The sequence below is a fragment of the Ochotona curzoniae genome, unplaced genomic scaffold, assembly GCF_017591425.1.
Source record: "Ochotona curzoniae isolate NIBS_2020 unplaced genomic scaffold, NIBS_Ocur_1.0 contig_3520, whole genome shotgun sequence".
In the NCBI taxonomy this organism is placed as follows: Eukaryota; Metazoa; Chordata; class Mammalia; order Lagomorpha; family Ochotonidae; genus Ochotona; species Ochotona curzoniae.
In genome coordinates, this window is record NW_024465894.1 from 13,556,706 (window position 1) to 13,580,076 (window position 23,371).

Below are 23,371 nucleotides of genomic sequence, written 5' to 3' on the forward strand. Positions count from 1 at the left end.
ACAGATGTGCGGTGTGTTTTGTGAAAGCCTAAAAAAACTGTGTTGAATATATGTTTGAATAAATAGGGATGCTTGGCTTGGACTAAAGAAAACTTGATAGGTCTTTTCAGGTATTTGAGGAGCAAATGTTTTAAAGATAAAAAAAGAGAGAAAGACTTAACCTGAGGTTCTGCAGTAGACAGAATAATGTTTAATGAATGTTACATGAAGCAGATGTTAAGTTCAATAAAAGAAAAAAATCTAACAACAAGAATTGTCCTCCAGTGGGGTAGGTAGCCTTACAAGGTCATTGGTCTTGCTTGAACAGGGGCCCAGATGGTTGACCATGAGTCAAGAATGTGGTAGAAAGAATCCCAGCACAAAGTATGAGCAGGAGGTCCAAATGACTGAAAAGCCCCTTCCAGTTCTCCCACAGCTTTTACCACAAGTCTTTTACTAGGTTTGGTTTTTCATCTATAGAATGGGACAAAAGATATGGAGACCAGGTTTGCATTTCCTAAAGCCCTCTTAGAGGTGTCTGTGCTAGTTAGAGGGATAATATAGTCCTGCTAGGTTAGATGAAGTAAACTTGAAACCGTCTGAAGCACAGAGCCTCTTGTGTTGACTGGGTGGAGAGTTAGTTCTCCCACCTCCTTAACTTGTATGAACACTTGATTATTTTTTCTTTCTTTCTTTCTTTTTTTTTTTTTTAAAGATTTATCTATTTTTATTGGAAGGCAAATTTACAAAGAGAAGGACAGACAGAGAAGGATCTTGTATCTGTTGGTTCATTCCCAAAGTAGCTGCAATGGCTGGAACCAATTTGAATCCAGGAGCATCTTCTGGGTTTCCCACGCAGGTGCAGGGTCCCAAGGCATTAGGCCATCCTCCACTGTTTTTCAGGCCATAATAGGGAGCTAGATGGGAAGGGGAAGCATCTGGGACGTGAACCAGTGCCCATGTAGGATGCCGGCACTTGGAAGTGGACAATTATTAGCTTGTTGAGCCAGTGTGCTGGCCCCAGTACTTGATTGTTGAAGAGGTTTTTTTCCTTCAGTTGTTGTTTTCAGTCACTCGGTGATGGTCTTAAGGGACTTGCTTTAGAGATTTGTCCAGGAAAATAGCTCACCCAAGTATAAAGGCTTGGCTTTGCTTCAGGAAAAGTGAAGAACTGTAAAATGCTCCTGGTGCCACATTGTGAGCACTGTATAAATACACCGGCCAAGCTGGTGACGTTTTCATTACTTGAAGTGAAAGCTTTTTACAAATGTGTGGGAGAAAACATTTTTCTCAAGGAAGGATTTGGGCCTTGGAAGCATTCAGAGATTTAGGTGTTGGTACTGAAGGAAACTATAAGGATTATTAGATGTCCTAAATTCTGTGTCTCACAGATAGAAACTGTACCGTCTTATCCATAGTGTTATTAATGATATTGTTAGGATAATATCAGTTTGATGTAGGAGCAAACTAGTGTGGTCTATGGTCAAATGCTTCCCAGAACTGTACATATTGACAAGGTTAAACAGGCTTTTATTTTGGTCTTCTGTGGTTGAATAATATTGATTGAATTAACTTTACATTCTGGAATGAATTGATGAGTCCAATGAGTCAAAAAAACATTTGAGAGAGAACACTCTTCCATCTGCTGGTTCACTCCCTCAAAATGGACAGGTAGGGCTGGGGTAGGCTGAGGCCCAAAGCCTGGAACTTCGTTCAGATCTCCAGTGTGGGCGGCAGGAACCCAAATACTTGTTCCTTCATCTGTTCCCTTGCTGAGCACGTTAGCAGGAAGCTGCATTGGAAGTGGAGTAAACCTGATTCCAATATGGGTTGCAGGCATCCTAAGTGACACCTTAACCCACTGTACTGCAATTTCCACCATATTGTCCACTGATATTGGATATGGGTGTCCCAAGTAGTGCCTCAATCGTTGTGCCAAAAGACTGCTGCTGCTTTATTTTTCTTGTTTTTATCCTTGATCATTCTGGCTAAGGTTTGTGACAGAGATCTCCTATTTGTTAGCTCACTCCCTGGCTACCTGTATCAGCCAGAGCCAGGACAGGCCAAACCCGAAGCTGGGAGCTCAGTTTGGGTCTCCCACAGCTGCTAATTTAGCCCTTATCTGCTGCCTCTCAGGGTGGGCCTTAGCAGGAAGCTGGAGCTCTGAGCAGGTCAGGACCAGAACTGAGGAACTGTGACATGGGAAGTGGGCATCCAACATGAAAACTTTTTTTTTAAAGATTTATTTATTTACAGGAAAGTCAGATATACAGAGAGGAGGAGAGACAGGAAGACCTTCCATCTGATGATTCACTCCCCAAGTGAGCGCAACGGGCCGATGCTATTCCAATCAGAAGCCAAGATCCAGGAACTTCTTCTGGGTATCCCACACGGGTGCAGGGTCCCAAAGCATTGGGCCGTCCTTGACTGCATTCCCAGTCCACAAGCAGGGAGCTGGATGGGAAGCGGAGCTGCCGGGATTAGAACTGGCGCCCATATGGGATCCCGGGCGGGTTCAAGGTGAGGACTTTAGCCGCTAAGCCACACCGTCGGGCCCCCAACATAAAATCTTGACTTCTCCACCAAACACTTCTCTCATTGATGCATTTTTTTTAAAGATTTATTTATTTTTATCGGCAAGTCAGATTTACAGAGAAGAGGAGAGACAGAGAGAAAGTATTTCCATCTGATGATTCACTTCCCAAGTGGTTGCAACGGCCAGAGCTGAGCTGATCTGAAACCAGGAGCCTCTTCTGGGTCTCCCATGTGGGTGCAGGGTCCCCAGGCTTTGGGACATCCTTGACTCTCCCAGGCCACAAACAGGGAGCTGGATGGGAAATGGGGTTACCAGGATTAGAGCCAGTGCTCATATGCGGTTCCGCTAGGCCCCCTCTCATTGATAATTTTAAAAGGCTAAGTATAAGTAGATTTGGCTTTGTTGATGTATCATTTTTCTCTTTTCAGTTTTTTTCTTCATTACTTTTTTTTTTCCTTAAAGATTTGTTTTATATGTTTGAGTGAAAGAGAGACATGGGGACAGAGGTCAATCTACGGTTCACTACCTTAATGAGCACAGTGGCTGGGGCTGGTCAGGCCACAACCAGAAGCCAGGAGCTTCATCCGGGCCTCCCACATGGGCAGGAGACCCTGACACTTGGGACATCTTTTGCTTCTTTTCTGGCGCATTAGTACCAGCTGGATGAGAACGGGATCAGCGGAAACTTACACCAGCACACTGCTATGGGATGATGACATCATAGGTGGCAGTTCACCGTGCCACAATGCTGGCTCACTTTTAGGTTTAATTTGCCTCATGTTTTGTAATGTTTTACTGTGGATCTTGTTTAAATGTGGGTTTTGAATGTTTATTTACTCTACACAGAAGCATATCTGATCTCCATTTGTTATATGTTCTATTTTATCTTACATGGACATTAGTTTAAAACATTGAAAATGTGACAGAGCTTAAATTAGCAATTTTAAAAAGTCTTAATTACAGTCAGAGATATAATCCTTGTTTAATTTATCATATTTCTGCCAATCAGCAAGATTGGTGGTTTAACAGTAGGGAGTGTAGAAAATCATGAGCAGAGTCCAGCATTGTGGTTGAGTGTATTAAGCCACTGCCTGTAACACTGGTATCTTATGTGGGTGCTACTGCAAGTTCTGATCCAGCTTCCTGCTAGTGTACCTGGGAGGGCAGTATAGGATAGCCCAAATGATTGGGTCCCTTTTATGTGTGAGATTTGGATGAAGCTCCTGGTTCCTGGCTTTGGCCTGATCCACCTTCAGCCGCAGCCGTTGGAGCAGTTTGGGGAGTGAACCAGAGATGTTTGTCCATATCTCTCTGTCACTCTAACTTTCAAATAAATAAATTTTTAGAAAGTGTGAATTTCATAGAGTATTGCTTTTTAGTTTACCTTGGTGATCATACATATTTAACATTGCCCTATAAATTCCTCATTGACTTTTCTTTGGTTTCATTTGCATCTATGCAAATTATAAAACTAATGACAATGTAAGTGGAAAGACATTGTTTCTACACACCCCCATCCCTGAAAGAGTTAATAAGTAGTGGTATCTGAGGTTCAGCATGATGCATCAATTGACTAATCTTCCCCCTGCAAACTCTGGAATGCATTATGGGTGCCCATTTGTGTCCCTGCTGCTCAGCTTCCCATCCAGCTCCCTGCTTAAGGCCTTGGAAAACAGTGGACCATGGGCCAAGTCCTTAGCACCCAGCACCCATGTGGGAGACTCAAAAGAAGCTCCTGGCTCCTGGCTTTGGATAGGTTCAGCTTTGACCAGTGCATCCATTTGGGCAGTGAACCACTGGATGGAAGATCTTTCTCCTGTCTCTCCTCTATAAATCAGCCTTACTGATGAGAGTAAACAGTAGTATCTCTGAGGGAAGAATAGAGGCTTGGTTTTTCCCCCCTCTCTTTAGTTGGATGAATGGCTAGTTATTTTAATAAGGCTTTCAGATTATAAAGAGTTAATGTGGATCATGTTGAACAGTGAGGTTGAGACTCAAATGAGTTGAAATTATGGGAGAGTTTAAATTATGGGATTTTATTTTATTTATTTGAAAGAGAATGTTAGAAGTATAGGTATGAGAGAGGTCTTCCATCCGCTGGTTCATTCCCCAAATGGCTATAACAGCTGCAGTGGCTGCAACTGGATAAGCCTGTGGCCAGGAACCTGAAACTCATCCCGGTCTCACATGTGGGTAGCAGAGATCCAAGCACTTAGGCCCTCTTCTGCTGCCCTTCTTAAATGTGTTAACAGGGAACTGGATCAGAAGTGGAGCAGCTGAGATTGTACTGACTCAGGTATGATATGTTGGCATTGTAAGGATTTAGGCTCTTTTGTAAGATTGACTGATTGGAAAAGCGGGACTTCAGAGAAAGAGAAGGAGGGATGGAGAGAGGGAGAGAGAGACATCCCTCTCTCTTTCCCTGCCTGTGGGTTCATTGCTCAAGTGGCTGCAGCAAGGGGCATTGTGCCAGGCTGTAGCCAGGAATGGAAACACCATCCTGGTCTCCTACATGGGTGACGGGGTCCCAAGTTCTTGGACTGTCTTCTGTTGGTGTCCTGGTCTCTACAGGAAGCGGAGTGTCTGGATTAAGCTGTGCTCCAGAGTAGGGTGCTGGCATTTCAAGTGACACCTTAGCCCTTGGTTGTACAACAGCCCCTGGGAAAACTTTTTGCTATTTTTATACTCAGATTCTAAAATGTGAAGTCGGTGTGATTGACTAGCTATAAGAAAAAGAAACAAACCTGTGTGTTTCAGTTTCCTGGAGGCTGTTTTGACCCTTCATTATAGTTAAAGAAATGGAAGCTTTGTGACTCATGTCTACTAGCAGTAGAAAATCCTCTTGGTCACGTCTTGAGTTTGTTTTTCTTCCTTCTGTCTAGAAGATTAAGATTGCAGCCCTGCGCATGTACACTAGCTGTGTGGAGAAAACTGACTTCGAGGAGTTCTTTCTAAGTAAGTTGCTCTTTAATCATTCTCAAAAGGGAAATGAATCTACTTGTCATTTTTATGGTGATTTTAATAGGAAATATACTCTCCTGCACAAAATAATGTAACCCAAGCTATTTTTAAAAGAATAAACAAATAGGACCTTATAGTGAAAACATCTTAATAAGTTTCTAAAAGCCAGACTTAAAATTTGACTGGTAATCTGACATTATTATCCCCCTTGTTCACACTGATCTCTTTACATAAGTACCCACGGTAAATATATGCTGTTTTGCCTTCTGTATGTTTTACTTATCATTTGGACATTGACTTTCTTTTCTTTTCTTTTACTTTTTTAATTCTTATTTTGTAATTTTGAATTTTATGGGCAATCACTACTCTTGTGTTTCTAGTTTTTAACTGTTCTAGTTAATCCTTTTTATTCTTTCTTTTTTTTTTTTCCTATTAAAGGATCCTCAAGTCAAATGATACATATCATTGTACCTAAATTACTTTCTGAAAGGATTATAGTGGTGTGGATCACTACGAGCAGTGGATTGTATCAGTGTAGTATTCATTTTGTTTTGTTTTTAAATATTTATTCTATTTTTATTGGAAAAGCAGATTTACAGAGAGAAGGGGAGACAGAGAGAAAGATCTTCATCTGCTTATGAAGTCAGTAGGAGAATGTAAGCCATTTCAAATTCCATAGAGTTTGGGAACAAATGCATGCTGGGCACTTCTGTAGCAATAATCATATTCCTAAAGCACCAAACATTTAATTTAAATACTTGATATTTTTCTCTGACAAAAAATATTTACATGTAACATGGTAACATCAATGAAAAAAACTAGATTCAATTTTAATTGTTTAATGGTTATATCAACTTAAAAATCAAGTATAATTTGTTTTACTGTTTCAGCAGATTGATAGTAGAAATTTAAATACCATATGGGATTACATGTGGGATTACTTGTGGGTTAGTGTCCATCTTTCATTTTTTGTTTCTGCATAGCCAAGAAAATGTTTTGCCTACTTGTTTGTTAGACTCTTACCAGTTTTTAATCTGAGGACAATTTAGTCTAAAAATAGAGAATTACTTTTCTTACCTGATGAAGAAACTATTAAAATAGGAAGATAGTTCTTTTTTTATTCAGTACACTTGCTTAATTTTTTTTGTTAGAAAGTCAGATATACGGAAAGGAGGAGAGACAGAGAGGAAGATTCTTCTGCATGCTGATTCACTCCCCAAGTAGCTGCAATAGCAAGAGGTGAACCCATCTGAAACCAGGAACTTCCTCCAGGAGCTTCTTCTGGTTCTCTTCATATGGGTTCAGGGTCCCGGGGCTTTAGGCCATCCTCTACTGCTTTCTCAGGCAACAAGCAGGGAGCTGGATGGGAAGTGGAGCAGCTAGGATATGAACCAGTGCCTATATGGCAAGGCAAGGACTTTAGCCACTAGGCTACTGTTCCAGGCCTCCACCCTATTTTTATACAGCGGAAAATCAAGACACTAAGAAGTCAAGTAACTTTCCCAAATCAGGAAGTGAGTGTAAGCTTAGAATTCAGATTTTGAATGAGGCAGTTTGATTCCATACTAAGGAACAAGTGTGCTAATTCTTCCTGTTAACAGTGGTGAATTTTTTCTCAGCTCAATGTTGAGAAAGCAGACAGCCTCAAAAACCGCGCTGAATGTACACTGGAATAAGAGTATGATCAAGAACTAATCACAGGAAAAAAAAAAAGTATGATCATGACAAAGGCATATTGCAGGTTTTCACTTTGAAGCATGCAAACAGGTTTCTTTTCATTAGCTAAAGAATCTGCTGTAGATTTGCATGGCTGACTGTCAGCATTCATTGGCCTTATTTTTTTGTTTTGTTTTATCCTGTGGGTTTCTGTTCTGACTCCAATAGGTAGAGAGACTCAAATCATATGCCAGCTCTTTTCTCATCCTCAGCCCTGAGTCGACCCCTTAAAGGGAAGACGGTGACCTGAGTCCAGCTGTTGGCCTGCCTGTGTGTCTGTGCTTTCCAGCCCAAGCTGATTCCCTCTTGGAGAAAATTGGAAAGGCTCCTGGAGGTTGCTGGGAAGCTTTGATGTAGAGGTAGCAGTGAACAGATTGTCCTTTGAAAGCAGCCAAATTTTCATTTTCCAGATTGAAAGACAGACTTCCAAGAAAACTTTTTTATGTTTTGTTCTAGCATCCAAAAAAAGACCCAACTTCAGTTCCAGGCTTGAGAGTTTCTCAGGGCTATTCTCGTTCTAGGTGGAGGGCAGCTGGCCTACTCTCAGATGGATGTGTCTTAATAGCTGTGTGACTGGCCAAGCCAGCCTTCACCTCCCTCCTGCTGGGTTCTGAGAGGAAGTCCACTTGACAGCTGCTGGGCACTCCCAGAAAGCTCAGCAGAGAATTTTGGTGTCAGTTTGTGACAGACCTGGATTCAAACCCCAGCCTGACACTAACTTCTTAATATGGCTGCCCTTGAGTTACTTGGCCTTTTGGAGGCTGTTCTCCTGATTTTTTAAGATGAGGATTCTTAGTAGCTGCTGCAGTATGGGTCCTCTGAGAGTGCTGGTTTTTGACATTAGTATTATATAGGCAGAATGACACACGGTGTCTTGAATCTAACAGGTATGAATTTGATCACAGGTGTCTCATTTCATAGGTTTGTGGCCATGAGCAATTATTTTCATTTCTCTAAAAGTCAGTTTTCTTGCTTCTTAGATGGGTATAATACCCCTAAACCCACCTGGCAGGATGATCCAGGAGGCTCACTGAGCTGATGCACTTGAAGCACCTAATTTGAGTGGCACACTATCCACTCAGGTGTTTCTTATTTTTGGCATGGAGAGTGCAATTACGAGACTTGTCCTGTGTTTTATTTCCCTATTTGTTATCACTTAATGCTTTGTATGCTTCACTTATTACTACTCCCTCCACTCCCACCCAGATTTATTTATATAGGAAGAGAGAAAGAGGGCTGAGGAATGTATGTGTGTGTGACACAGAGAACTCTTCTGTGGATTCACTTCCAAAATGGCGACAAAAGCCAGGGCTGGTCCAGGCTGAAGCTGGGAGCCAGGAACCACCCTAGTCTCTTAAATAGGCCTCCACATACTTAGACCATCTTCTGCTGCCTTTTCCAGGCACTTTAAAAGGAAGCTGGATCCTGATGAAGACTAGCCAGTACTTGTGACTCAGTTGGCTAATCCTCCCCATTCAAGCACCTGGATCTCACTTGGGTACCAGTTGGTGTTCCAGCTGCTTCACTTCCCGTCTAGCTCCTTGCTTGTGTCCTGAGAAAGTAGCTTAGGATTGCCTAAATCCTTGGGACTTGGTAACTATGTGGGAGACCCAGAAGAAGCTCCTGGCTCCTGGCATTGCATCAATTCAGCTCTGGCTGTTGCAGCCATTTCAGGAGTGAACCCGTGGATTGAAGATCTTTCTGTCTCTCCTCATCTCTGTAAATCTGCCTTTCCAAAAATAAGTAAATTTTTAAAAAGTGAAAAGAGAATAGCTGGTAATTAAGACACTTCTCAGATAGATGATGCTGGTGTTACCTATGCAGCCTCCACCTGTGCACCACAATACTGTACCCCACTGCCTCTATCTTTAGAATTTGCTCCCAAGAGCAGGTTACCTTAAGGTTCCAAATTTCTCATTGCTCTCTTTTCTCTTCATCCTCCTGTCAGCTTGTCTGCCTGTGATGTGATAAGGAATTTTTGTATCCAGTGGGTGGGGTAACCCCCAACTACCTAGACTCATCTTTTAGAAATCTGAAATTTCAGAGGTGAGATGTCAAAACAATGCCCTGATTGGCTCTGAAACCAAGAATGGGTCACTACTGCTCTAGTCTGCTTTGTTTCTCACTTTGCTCTGGTACCTAGAGCCTCAATTTTTATTCCCGATGATTGTCTTTTGTGGTAATTTGATTATCTTTTGGGATAAATTCAGCTTACTTATGTCCATGGTACACTGGTAAACCTTACAGAAAGAAGGTAGGAAGAAGAAGATTATAAGGCTCAAATGAAAAACGCTGATAGTCCAAAGGGGTTGTCGTCGAGGTGGCATTTGCCTGACTGTTGGGAAGTCAAACTTGGCAAGGGAAGAGAATTCCAGAGAGGTTGGAAGGAGCCATGGAGATCTTCTAGGCCAGGTTATACAAAGTGAGAAAACAGACTCACTAGGGAGGGTTGCCCAAGGCCACACAGCTAGGTGCTAACAAGGCTGGAACTAGGGGACTGGCTGGCCTCATTCAGTCTGTCAGTCCTTGGTATCAGTGACCCCTGAGATAGCATAAGCAGGAAGCACTGTAGTTGCCGTGTATTTTAGTGAAACAAATTCCTACCAATATTTACAATAATAGTCAGCATACCTCCCTCATCCATCACACATTTATACTTTATTGTCATTTTCTAGGGTGTCAGATGCCAGATACATTCAACTCATGGTTTCTTATAACCTTACTCCACGTATGGTAAGTGAGGTCATTTTTTTTAAACTGCTAACTTGTTAAGGTATAGCGTTCTGCAGGGTTGATTATATGAAATGACAGCTCTTCAGGCATTAAACACAGTTCCTTTCATTTTTAATAACTGGTGTCTTGAAGCACATTTTTATTAAAGGTCAAAGCATAGGCCCAGAAAGAAACTAATATTTGAAAGATGGATTTTTTTTTCCAAACAGCACCTAACCCAGTGAACAATACTATCAGTATCTCTGAGAGACCCTGTGAGCTTGGTTGGAAAGTTCTCTCCTTAGGCTGTTTTAGGAAAGTTCACATTTACGTAAAAGTGGTTGGAATTGTGAGAATCCGTGGTCACTTTCATTGCTGGTCTGGTCATCAGAAACCTGTAACAAATTACAGCGCTGACATTTACCTCAGCACCTCTAAAGTGTGCATACAGGTCTGCCACGTTTGTTGCATGTAAAAATATTTAACACCTTACACAGTATATTTTTTCTTCAGCTGTGAAATAAATAGCAAAAAAAAAAAATCGAGTTTTCATCTAATGTTATGCAGAAGTAAAGGTCAGAAGGGTATAGGAGAGTCATTGAAGTGGGCACTGGGGAATGTATTTTTTTTTTTTTTTTTGAATTGCCAGATCTCAGAAAAGTAATTTCTGGAGAACTAAGTTTACTGCTCTGACCATAGCGAATATCTGAAGAACCTGGAGAATGATTTTGCCCTGTCAAAAGGATTCTTGTTTGAGGCTGCCTTCAGCTGAGCCCTTGCATCACAGGGCCAGCTACGGAAAAGCATTTTTGGTTTTGTTTGTCTCTGCAATGCTGCTGCTTCTGAACTCATATCGTCACTGAATTTGGCCAAGGGGCCTGGGGCAGCAGTTTATTTTACATTGTCACTATTATTTTTTCAGCGTGTAGTTTTTTGCGTGCACACTCTGTCTTGGGTACTTGTTGGGAAGTGAGGATAGTTCTCAAGTGGCTCACAGCCTAGTGAGGAAGATAAGACGTGTAAGATAGTTATGAATCAGAATTTTGTAAATTTTTATATTCAGTGAGGAAGCTTCTGCTGCTGGAGCACCTAGTAGTTCTACCTGTCAGTTCTTTGCAGTGTGTCATACTTTCTGGAGAGGTCCCTTTCATGGTAAAGGTTCAGAAGAGGGGGCAGGGTAGAGGAAGTGGGTCTGTGAAGGAGAAAATGACTTTTCCAAGAGGGGGTCACTGCAGAGGCAGTGCTGTGGAATTATTCCCTGGCAAGGTGAGAGGGTTCAGAGAAGGCTAGGCTGTTCCCAGAGGAGCTCAAAGATAATATTCAACCTGAATGAAAGACTCTTTATTGTCCATAGAGCTAGAGGTATCAGAGTGTTAGAGGGAGTGGATGGCAAAATAAAATATATAATCCTTGTGCCCACATCCCAAGGTCAGTACCTGACTAATAGCAGCCAAGTGAGTCCTTTCAAGTTTCCACTTTGCGCCTGCTGAGTCTTTCTTGCTGAGGTTGGTTTAAGTTCTCAGCAGGGTGGTGCGTGCATCTCCGGCAAAGTGGAGGAGGGAGGCTGTCTGCGTGTTCTCAGTCTCCCTCTCTGCTGATAATCCACAGGCTTTAGTGGAGTAAGTCAGGAACTTTATGATTTGAGTCCTCATCAGACTCTACTGCGTGTTCATGGCGGTGAACATTGGAGAGAAGGCTGGAACATAGTCTCAACTTTAGGAAACTTGATCTGCCATCTTGCTGCTGGTATTTGCACCAGGAAGCAGCAGTGATAGCTCAAGTGGTTGCTGCTGGTATTTGCACCAGGAAGCAGCAGTGATAGCTCATGGGGACAGGCATGATCCAAGCCCTGTCACCTAGCTTTGCTCAAGTACAGCCCCAGCCTTTGCCACTGTGGGCATTTGGTGTATGCGCTAATAGATGGGAACTCCCTGTCTTTATCTCTCTGACTTTCAAATGAATAAACGTCTAGAAAAAATTTTTTTTGTTTTAAGTGGAACATAATCTAGTGGAAAATGGGCATAATGTATGATTGTCTTTAAAGAATGGCAACAAAAGAAATACCTGGGCCACGACACAGGCAGATGCTGGGGAAGTACAGAGAACTGTAAGGTGCTGTTGGATACAGAGGGGCTCTGTCGTGTCCTCAGGAAGCTTTATCACTAGTGAACAGAATTTCTGTTGGAGAAAGGAAGAGCATACAAGGAGTCAAAAACAGACCATGCACAAGAACATAGAACAGTGACGGGTAGCTGGTTGTCTAAGGCGTTTAGGACAGGTTAATGGAGGGATGTAGTGGAAGGATACACTAAAGGAACTTGGTGGCTCTGTGTACTGTGGTCCTTCAGGAGGATTTGGGGAACTCTTTGTTCTAAAGGATGGATGGCATTAGGAGGAATGATGCATCTGTGTTCTTCTAGCCTTGTTCTCTTAGTTTGAAGCTTCAGGAGGGTAACCGAGGGACAGCCAAGTGCAAAGTGAAAGAAACCAATAGATTTACAAAAGATAGACAGATTGAAATAGCTCTTGGAGGTGCTTGCATTAGGGAGAGATGTGGTGGCTTCAGAAAATCGTAAAATTCCCCAAACAAAACCAGAAACAAACTGCTAATACGTAACAATGTCATGAAGGCAGATTTCTCAGAATACTTGCTTGTGTTTCCAAGGGTGATTTTTCCCCATTGGCCCTTAGGATAAGAGTAGCATTTCTCACATGCTCATGGTTCCTTGGAGGAGCTGTTGATGTTTCACAGCCTGTTTTTTCCAAGGTCCACAGTTTGTCTGTGATTGAGATTTTCTTTCCAGTTTCCAGATGACCTTGATCAGCTGTGCATTATTTGCACTCACAGCTGCGATGACTGTGTGTCCATACATAGTCTTTGCTGACTGCGGGTACAGAAAAAATTCTGGGAGAGGCTGCTGCCTGGAATGTCCAGCATCCCCACATGGACTTGATAAAAGCAGGTTTCTTTCTCTATTTTCTGTCTTGCCCCAATGAATTTGTGGTCTCTTCGGGTGCCTGTATCATCTGGGAGTCCTTGATTTGTCACTTAACTCCTTTACCAAATCAGTAATCAGTCACTTAAGTAAAATAAATAAAGATTTATTTCTTTTTACTTGAAAGGCAGATTTTTACAGAGATAGAAGCAGAGAGAGTGAGAGAAAAAGTCTGCCATCCACTGGTTCACTCCTCAAATGGCCACAGCAGCCAGAGATGAGCTTATTTGATCTGAAGCTAGGAGCTGGGAACTTGAACTTCCTCTGGGTCTCCCATGTGGGTGGTGGGTGCAGGGTCCCAAGGATGTAGGCCACCCTCTCCTGCTTTCCCAGGCCATAAGCAGAGAAATGGATTGGAAGTTGAGAAGCTGGAACATCAGTTAACATCCATGTAGAGTGTCGGCGTCACAGGGCAGAGGATTAACCTGCCAGCCCTAAGATTTTCTTGCTCCTGGGGCCCATTCTGGCATAGTGGGTTGAACTGCCATCTGTGATATCAGCTTCCTGTATGAGCTGTGGTTTGAGTCCTGCCCATTCCAGGTTATTAGCTAGGATCAGAAGTGGGATACTTGGGATTCAACCTGGTGCCCATATGGGACACATAACCCCCTGTACCACAGTGGCTGCCTGTTGTGGCCCTTTGTGGGATAATCCAGCAGGTAGAAAATCTCTCTGTATCTGCCCTCTCTCTCTGAAACTGTGACTTTCAAATAAATAAAATTTAAAAAACATGCACTACAATATTCTTTGGCATCAAGTTTCTCCTGTCTTGAAGGCTGTTCTTCCTTCCTCTCTTGTCACACTCCTAATTTTCCTTCACTGTTCAATTCAGATGTTATCGTTTTAAAGCACTGCCTTCCCCCGACGATAGTTAGCGCCTCTGCTGTGTTATCAGCCCCAAGGATTGCACATTAATCAAAATTAAAAAAACAGAAAGTTTTGTGTGAGAAAGGTGAGAAGATGATCACTCTATGGGGGGAAGCAAGTTGGAGGGGCACTGGGTTGTTAACTTTTTCTTTCAAGGTGGGAAACACTGGAATCTTGTCATCAGAAGCGAGGAGAGAGCTGAGAGAAAGAAGAGAAGAAAGTATAGACTGGAGGTGGGAAGCGGCTGGAAGGAAAACTAGTTTCAGTCTGAGCCAGCACGAGAACTATCCTGCCAGACACGGGCTGGCTCTCCAAGGGCCTTTTAAAACTGCCCTGGCAGTTTTGTTGTGGCTGGAGGGCATGGGGGCTCCTGCCTGATTCCTGCCCCTCCACACCTGCTGGAGATGGTGAGCCCTGCTGGGTACATCCGCTCTGTTCCCCAGCCAAAGTTTATCTTTGGGGTTCTTTGTGGGGTTTTTAACACTCACATGTGTAGGGGTTTTTTTTTTTTTTTTTTTTTTGTCTCCTAAACCAAGGACCTGTACAACAACATTTTACTAACATTGCATAACCAGAGTGTCCCGGTCCCTGACATCCACAGGAACTAGTTGTTTGTAGTAATTCTGACAGGTAGGCTGCGGGCCAGGTGTAGCTCTCGGAGGAGGTTCCTTGCCAGGAAAGATGGCTTGAGGAGGTGTCCCCCTCCTCTTGTTTACCCGCTGACTGTCTTGGCTCCTCTGCAGAAGAGTTATACTTCATGAGGATGCAGTTTAGGAAACGAGTTGGAGGTAGCCATGTACAAAGCCCTGGGAAAGGGTCAGTGTGCCAGCTGACAAATACACTCAATTCAGGAGTGCCGCTGGGCCTTGAGTCAGCCATGTGTCCTCTGCCTCCTTGGCCTTGGCTGGTGACACAGGCTGCACAAAATCTCCTTCAGGATTCCTTCAGAGCAGACCAAGCAGCAGACCCACCCGTGTGCCTGCTCTTCTTCAGTGAATTTAGAATCAGATCCTCTCTAAGCAGCTTACAGAAGATGCTGTTAGAGGAACAAGGACCAAAGCACAATTGGCTTTGCGAGAGGACCCATGCAGCATGAGTACAAAGGATGCTCAGAGCTGCCAGGACATGGCAGGAAGTTGGCATCACAAGTGACAAGAATTCCTTTCTCCAAGATTTAGGGAACAGTGAGAAAATCATTGCAAGGAAACTTTGCTGTAGCTTTAATGCTGTGGGCAGTGGTTTGTCTTCTTGTCCTGTTGAGCAGGCATAGGCTGTTGGCGCTATGCTGTTGCAAAATGGAATGACTGGTGTGGCTTGGAGATCAGGCTTCATTTCAACTCCAGTGTTCTCCACTGTGTGACTTCAATTTGCTTAACTTTCTCAGAGTGTCAGCTTTCAGGTGATTATGAGTAAATTATTAGTAGATTAGAAGAAATTATGAATACAAGTGCATCCTAGATTGTTTATTTGAAAGACAATGAGAGAGAAAGAGAAGTTTCAACCACTGGTTCACTCCCCCAAAATGGCTAAAGGTATCTAAGCACTAAATTGTCTTCTGCTGAATTGGAAGCAGAGCAGAAGGACTCTAACTGGCATCAGGCGGCTGCTTAGTGCGCTGTGCCACCAGGCTGGCCCTGCAAATACATTTGTTTTTGTTTTTTAAAGGAATGACTGGTAGAACACATTTTTTTCTTTTCTTTTTAAAAAAGATTTATTTTCTTTATTTGAAAGGGAGAGTTACAGAAAGGTTTTTCATCTGCTGGTTTGTCGCTGTCCTGCTGATAATAACATGAGAAGTTTATTAGTGACATCAGACTTTATACACTGAGGGTCATATTGGATAAGGGAGAAGGTATTGAGCTTATCAACAAACCCATCAAGTATTTCTATACTTTTATTTGGAACTTCTTTTGTTTTGTATATTCCACCAAGTGTTCTCATTCATATGCTGCCCACTCAGCTGTTCTCATACAAGTGATACCCAATCAGGTATACAAGAGGTATCCATTTGGTTGTTCTCTTACAAAGGAAAGCCAATCAATTGTAATCCTGTGCTCGCTGACCTAGGGTCACAATGTCCTTCTACACTGATTCACTCCCCAAGTGGCCTCAATGTCCAGAGCTGAGCCAATCCCAAAACTGGGAGCCAGGGGTGTCTTTCTGGGCTCCCAGGTAAACCATCTTTCTCTTTCTTTCTCCCTTCTTTTCTTTTCTTTTTTTCCCCTTTCTTTCTTTATTTTTCTTTTCTTTTTTTTTTTTTTAATTTTTTTTGAAACTGGTTTGATACGAGGTGGCGGTTCCTCATCGCTGGGTACCGCTGGGTACTGGGACATGTGGAACATCATGAGTGGTCTCCCCCTTTGTCTCTCCCCTTCCCCCAGGAACAACAAAAATAAATAGCAAATTTGGAAGCAAGGAGTTCACCAAATTTTCCCTAAACCTTGATCCTTCCCACCCTAATTCACCATGTAATCATTAAAATCAAAAATTTTATTTTCTGATGATGTTTTCATAGTTGAAAAGGATGCATGGCCATGTGAACCACTGATTAGAGTGGGAATGGTCAAAGAATAGAGGAAAGTGGATAAGATCATTGTTTCCAGTTTTTTTTCTCTTGTTCCTGTAACTGGGGGAGGGGGAAGAAAATGGGAGAAGGCTCATCTTGCATCCTAACCATGCCAGTACTCAGGGATGGGAAACCGCCACCCAGTGTCATCCCAGGGTCCCCGTTACAGAGCATGCTCTGAGGGGTCTGCACAAGTGGTTTTGATAAATCTGAAATTCTGTCGATCTCGCAGCTCCAAGGATGAGGAAATCCTTCTAAGGCCCATTGGCTAATACAGTATACCTTAGGGTCTCCATTTGCCCTGTTATTTGCTGTCAGTGATTGGCTGGGAGAGGCGTCTAATTTATTCTGCCCTTTATCCTCTGTTGTAGTACTACATATCCTCTGTAGGCTCCAGTGAACTGCCATATCCCTCATGTGCATTGGGCATGCTGAGCACTGCACCGTTCAGGAGCTGAAGAGACCCAGTTCTGACACATGCACTCCATGGTCAGATCCTGTGAGTCTCCCTGTGGTTGGAGTTCTGAGTCCAGTAGTTCATTTGGCGAAGTCCCCAAAGAAACTCATCTAAGGTGACCCCAGACCTGACTCCAGTGTGTTCTAGCCAGTACAGGGTTCTGCTCAGTCTGTCACCCACATTACCCTACACACACACACTGGTGGTTGGAATTGCTGGGTCAGTTCCGTTTTCAACCCCATCTCTTATGCCAACCAGTAGATGCTACAGTCTAGCCCAACCCTGTCCACCATACATTTGGCCCTCATGTACACCAGTGGGAACTGTAGCCTAGTTGGAACAACTCCTAATAACTTCCACCAGGCCCACCCCCAGCCCTGGTTCCTGCATGTGATGGTATGTGCAGCAGATGGATCCGGTCTGTCCTGGTGTATGACTTTGTATACACCAATAGGTGCTGCAGCCTAGCTCATCCAAACAGACCCACACTTATGCTATCCTCATGCTTACTGTGGGAGCTGCAGCACATCAGAGGTGCCCAAAGTTTCCCTACTGAACCCACTCCCAGGTGGACCATCTTTCACTGCTTTCATGGTTCGTTGGTAGGGAGCTGGATCGGAAGCAGTGCAGCGGGTGAGCATATGGGATGCTGGCACTGCTGGTGGTAGCTTTATGCACTATACCACAATGATGCCAGCCCCCCTGCAAATGTATTTTGCCGTGACAAGTCTCAAATGAATATTAAAAAGATCTGGTAAAAGAGTAGCTGTCATGATTATTATTTGTCATAAGGCATAGTTGGTATCTTTAGCCCTTTATTATTTGAGATTTCATGTGCAGTGAGTTTTCTTTGTCTCTTCTCTGCCTGCTCTTTACTTTTTTCCTGCCTGTGTTTATAGACATTAAGGAGCTGTCGGACTAAGGCTTGAATGTCACTTTTTTTCTTTACTTTGCTAACTGGATTATTTGCCTTCCTTATATGTAAAAGAGATCACTATTATTTATGAGCTGCTGGAATCACGGAGAGACAAGGATAGTACTGTGAAGCTTGGAACCTCCATAATAAATTGTGGGTTTAAGAACATCATCAAACTTGGGAGGAGCAGCAGGAGCTGCTCCTAACCATTTAAAGTTTATTTTTCATTCTTAGGGGTAATTTTAATGACCTTTTTTTTTTACTGGAATCTTTCCCTAGCCCTCACTACCCAACATAGCTCTGAAATGATGAATTTGAATCAATGGCAGATGTAATTTGACCTGTCAGTATTCACTGTGGGCAGTGAGTCCACGGTGTGAGTTAATGTGGAGCTACTCCATTCCTTGTTGGAACCTAGTGTTTCAGCTGCTGAAACACCTACCTCATGACACAAAGATTTGTGTGAGCTCAGCTGTGACAGGTGTTGGCTTTGATGTATAGTGGGTACCAGAGTCATTGAGATATTGTTCTGCTAACCATTTTGGATTTACTTATTTTCCCTTTACTTTGCAACATTCTTTAACCTTTTCTGGATGATTCAGGATGTCCCAGGAACCCTCAACTGTGTTTTTGCCAGACTGTGATCTTTGAAATGTGCCAGGTAGATTTACATTGTCCTGTTGAACCTCAATTGCCAAACCTTTTTTTCTTTGTTGGTGTCTGTTTTAAATAAAATAAAATTTTAGATCTTTTCCTGTTGAACTGCCAACATTTACTTTCTGTTCTTATAGGTATGCTTGCCTCAAGTGAGTTGGTCTTTTCTGATGTGCTCCTTCTAATTTGATGCTAATTTTTAGAACTAATTTACTGCTTTCCTGAGGATTAAGTGAAAAATAGAGCAAGTGGATTCTGGCAGTTTTATTCTAGTCATTAAGTGAGGGGGAAAAAAAACAGTAAAAATCCCCACAAAAAGAAAAAAACAGCATGGCTCTGCAAATAGATTATTTCAGTTTAGATCTTAGCTTTGAAACTAACTTTTTAAGCTTTGGACAAGTTGTTTCTCTGAGATTCATTTCCTCAGATAGTGAAATAGAGTCAGTAAGAACACCAGCCTCAAAGAGTAGTAAAGATTGGGCCCAGCGTGGTGGCCTAGCGGCTGAAGTCCTCACCTTGAACATGCCAGGATCCCATATGGGCGCCAGCAGCTCCACTTCCCATCCAGCTCCCTGCTTGTGGCCTCGGAAAGCAGTTGAGGGCGGCCCAAGGTTTTGGGATCCTGCACCTGGAGGAAGTTCCTGGCTCCTGGCTTTGGATCAGCACAGCACCAGTCGCTGTGCTCACTCGGGGAGTGAACCGTTGGACGGAAGATCTTCCTCTCTGTCTCTCCTCCTCTCTGTATATCTGACTTTGTAATTAAAAAAAAAAAAAGATTAGTGAAGATTAAATAAAATCATCTGTATACTGCACTCATCCAAGTGCCTAGCACATAGTTATGTTAGCAATTAATTATAGCATCATTTAGGCTGTGAATGGTTTTTCTTTTTTCTTATTAGTTATTTATTTTTTTAATTATTTACTTATTTGAAATGCAGAATTACATGGAAAGAGGGAAAAACAGGAAGGTCTTCCATTTGCTGGTTCATTCACCAAGGGACTACGTGGCCAAGAGTGGGCCAGGCCAAAGCCAGGAGCCCAGGATTCTGCCCAAGTCTTTCACATAGGTGGCAGGCACTCAAGTACTTGAAACTTCTTCTCCTCTTCTCCCTGCCACATTAGCAGAAAGCTGAATTGGAAGTGGAGCAGGAGCAGATGGGACTTGAATGAACAGTTATACGGGATGCTGCAACACAATGTCAGCATTCAAATTAGTTATTTTCAGAATAGGAAAAAGTTGAATTCAGCCTAGATCATATGTTACCCTAACAGTTTAATATACTAAAAATCTGTTATCTCTAATGTCCGAAGGGATTCGCTGGTGTAACTGTGGTTTCTGTGGATGAAATATGATGTTGGAGTTAAGATTGCATCATGTTTTTTTTTTTTAAGATTTATTTTTATTATTTTTTATTGGAAAGGCGGATATACAGAGAGGAGAGACAGAGAGGAAGATCTTCCGTCCGATGATTCACTCCCCAAGTGAGCCGCAACGGGCCGATACTATGCCGGTCCGAAGCCAGGAGCCTCTTCCGGGTCTCCCACGCGGGTGCAGTGTCCCAAGGCTTTGGGCCGTCCTCGACTGCTTTCCCAGGCCACAGGCAGGGAGCTGGAAGGGAAGCGGGGCTGCCGGGATTAGAACCGGCGCCCATATGGGATCCCGGGCGTGCAAGGCGAGGACTTAACCACTTGCGCCACCGCGCCGGGCCCAAGATTGCATCATGTTTTAGCAGAAGTGTTTGGATAGTGTAAGAATACTGCCCCGAAGGCCTGGTGCAATGGGTCAGTTGGCTGATCCTCTGCCTCCAAGTGCTGGGATCCCCTATGTGTGTTAGTTCATGTCCTGGCTGTTCCACTTCCAGTCCAGCTCCCTGCTCTTGGCCTGGGAAAGTGGAGATTGTCCCAGTGCCTTAGGACCCCGTACCCATGTGGGAGACCTGGAAGAAGTCCTGGCTCCTGGCTCCAGATCAGCTCGACTCTGGCCATTGTGACCAGTTGGGGAGTGAATCAGTAGGTGGAAGATTGATTGATCATAACTTTGATCTGCCTTTCCAATTAAAAAGAAGGAAGCAAAAGAAAGTGGGTTAAACATAACTTTAATATGAGATGCAGGCACCCTAAGTGGCACCTTAACTCCCTGTACCTTGTTGTACACTCTGTCATCCTTTTAAAATATTGATGGATTTGATCTGCCAGTCTTTTGCAACATAATCTCTATTCATGAAGGTTGCGGCTCTATAGTTTTTCTTTTTTTTTTTTTTTTTCCAGTGACTTCGGCTTTTATATCCTAGAAAGAACTGGAATATCTTTAAAAAAAAATAGTGTCTGTTGAATGCTACTACTGTGAAAAGGGAGAGGAAAGAAGCTACCATTTATGTAAAAAGATTACTTTCTGAAATAAGCTTGTTTATGTAGATAATGTGTGGGGGATTCTTGAGAAACTAGTAACAGTGAATACGTATGGGACAGAAACTGGCTGGAGGATATAGACAAAAAGAAGACAGATTTTATTACTCTGTGTGTGTGTGTGTGTGTGTACTATCTATTGAAATCGGTTCTTAAACTGAGGAAAGAATAAACTTAATGTGCTAAGACTCAAGTTCACGCAGCCTAACAACTAGCCTCAAACTGCTTGTCTGGATATTCCAAGCAGATGACTGTCTTGAGAGATGGGCCCAGTCTTTAGCTCTGTTTTTTCCCCAGCAGAAGATAAACACAGAAGTTCTTTACAACAGGACTGTTTTTTTTTTTTTCTCCTGTCCTTAGCTGCTGAGAGAATTTGATTCACAAACTCAGAGCAAAAGTTATTTGAGCTTTTAGTTAGCTCATTGTTGTGCTGGCAACTTTTTAGCCCTATGGTTCAGAATCGTATTTTCCCAGTAGAACTCATGTACATATGTGTGTATATATATGTAAGATTTATTTATTTTTATTGGAAAAGCAGATCAGATTAATGGACAAAAGTAGAGACAAAGATATTCCATCTTCTAGTTCATTTCGCAAATAGCTACAACAGCCAGATATGAGCCAATTCAAAGTCAGGAGCCAGACACTTCTTCTGGGTCTCCCACATAGGTGCAGGGTCCCAGGGCTTTGGGCCATCCTGCACTGCTTTCCCAGGCCACAAGCAGGGAGCTGGATGGGATCTGGAGTAGTCAGGACATGAACCAGTGTCTATATGGGATGCTGGTGCTTGCAAGGATTAGCCCCAATTGATCATTGAGTGCCAGCAACATTAAATTCAGGTTATAACAAACATTTTTTTTCTTCCTTGATTCCTTCTTCCCTTCTTCCTACCTTTCTTCTTTCCTTTTCTTGCTCTTTATCTTCCTTTCTTTTTTTAAAGGTTTATTTGTTTAGTTAAAAGACAAAGTTAAGCATGTTATCAGGGACCTGGATTGGAAGTGGAGCAGCTGGGACTTGGCATAGACTTACCTTGCTGTGATGCAGTGCTGGCCCCACAAGCTTTTCTGATTGTATAGCTTTCAAAAGGCAGATGCAGGCTATTTTCTTGTGGCTCAGACTATTTTGAGTACCACCATTCTACCAAAGCATATATTCATCAAATGTATCATTTTCTTTTTTGAAAATGATTATATTTATATTATATATATAAATGATTATATTTATATTATATAAAGATGTTATGGAGGGGAGGGGAGTCAGCGACATATTACATCTGTTGGTTCACTCCCCAAAATGGCTAAAATGACCAGACTCAGCTGATACAAAGCCAGATGCCTGACACTTCTTCCAGGTCTCCTATGTGGGTACAGGGTCCCAAGGACTTGGGCCTTTTTCCACTGCTTTCCCATGCACATCATCAGGGAGTTAGATTGAAAGTGGAGCAGACTGGACTTAAGCCGGTGCCCATATGAGATGCCAGCACCACAGGCGTGAGCTTTACCAACTATACTATAGCACCTGGCCCCCAAATTTGTCATTTTCTGTCCCCTGTGATTAGAGGACTAAAGCTGAGGAAAGTGGGTTGGCTGCACAGACTCACCAGCTCTTGGTGACTGGGTGCAGTAATGTTACTACGTGTATCTTCCCAGTGGCTAGCTGTCATCTACTGCATGAAGTCCAGACATTTCAGAGTCCTGCAGGGCTTTTCTAGCTTCATGCTTCTGCTTCTTATAACCCTGACCTCCCCCAAATCTAACTATTTTTTCCTCCTTGAGAAGTGCTGAACTATTTCAATGCCCCATATACGCTTAAAATATTCCATCTGCTGAAGTTCCCTTTATCTTTTGTCTTTAACTATCCAGCTTCAGCTCATCCTTTCAAGCCTAGGAAGCTTTCTCTGATTCCACTTAGCCAAAAGTAATCCTTTCAAATTCCATTGCAGCTTTCTTGTGGGACTTATTAGCAGCTTTTTTGTTTGTTTTTAAGATTCACTTAAAAAAAATTTTTTTTTTTTATCAGAAAGGCAGATTTTACAGAGAGAAGGAAAGATAGGCCTTTTATCTGCTGATTCACTCCCCAAATGTCTGCAGTGGCTGGGGCTGACCCAAGGAGCTTCTTCCAGTCTCCTGCACCAAGGCTTTGGGCCATCCTGCACTGCTTTCCCGGACCACAAATGGGGAGCTAGATGGGAAGTGGAATGAACCAGAATATGAAAGATCTTTCTCTTTTAACTCTACCTTTCATATAAGTAAGTTAATCTATTGAAGGAAAAGTACTTCTTACTCAGTGTTGATAGAATCAGAAAGTTTATGCTCTGAAAAAATCTGTGCCTTTTAATTCTCAGAGGGTAAGTATATTACCAAAGTGCAGAATTGTCGAATGAAGAATTCCATTACCTCACTGTTTCTGTTGATGAATTGGACTCTGTTGACACTAAAGCATCAAGACATACAGTGTCTTTTCAGGTGAGAGGTTGACATTAGTGATTTGATTAACTTTTAGAAAGCTCTTAGGAAAAAGGTCTGTTGAACTTCCCACAGTTTGTTTCTGCTTTGGAATTTGTTCTGTGTCATATAAGTAGCCACACTTTTTCCCATGATCTAAT

General features: G+C 42.7%; 1 protein-coding gene across 5 annotated transcripts in view; it reads left to right on the forward strand.

Moving 5' to 3' along the window:
* LOC121157379 (ubiquinol-cytochrome-c reductase complex assembly factor 1) overlaps positions 1-23,371 on the forward strand; it is a 98,857-nt gene that overhangs the window by 27,139 nt on the left and 48,347 nt on the right. For all 5 annotated transcript variants that reach the window (XM_040981573.1, XM_040981575.1, XM_040981576.1 and 2 more), the window contains 2 exons: positions 5,398-5,470; positions 9,868-9,925. In XM_040981573.1, coding sequence (XP_040837507.1) covers positions 5,398-5,470; positions 9,868-9,925 — 131 coding nt within the window. The remainder of the gene's footprint in view (positions 1-5,397; positions 5,471-9,867; positions 9,926-23,371) is intronic.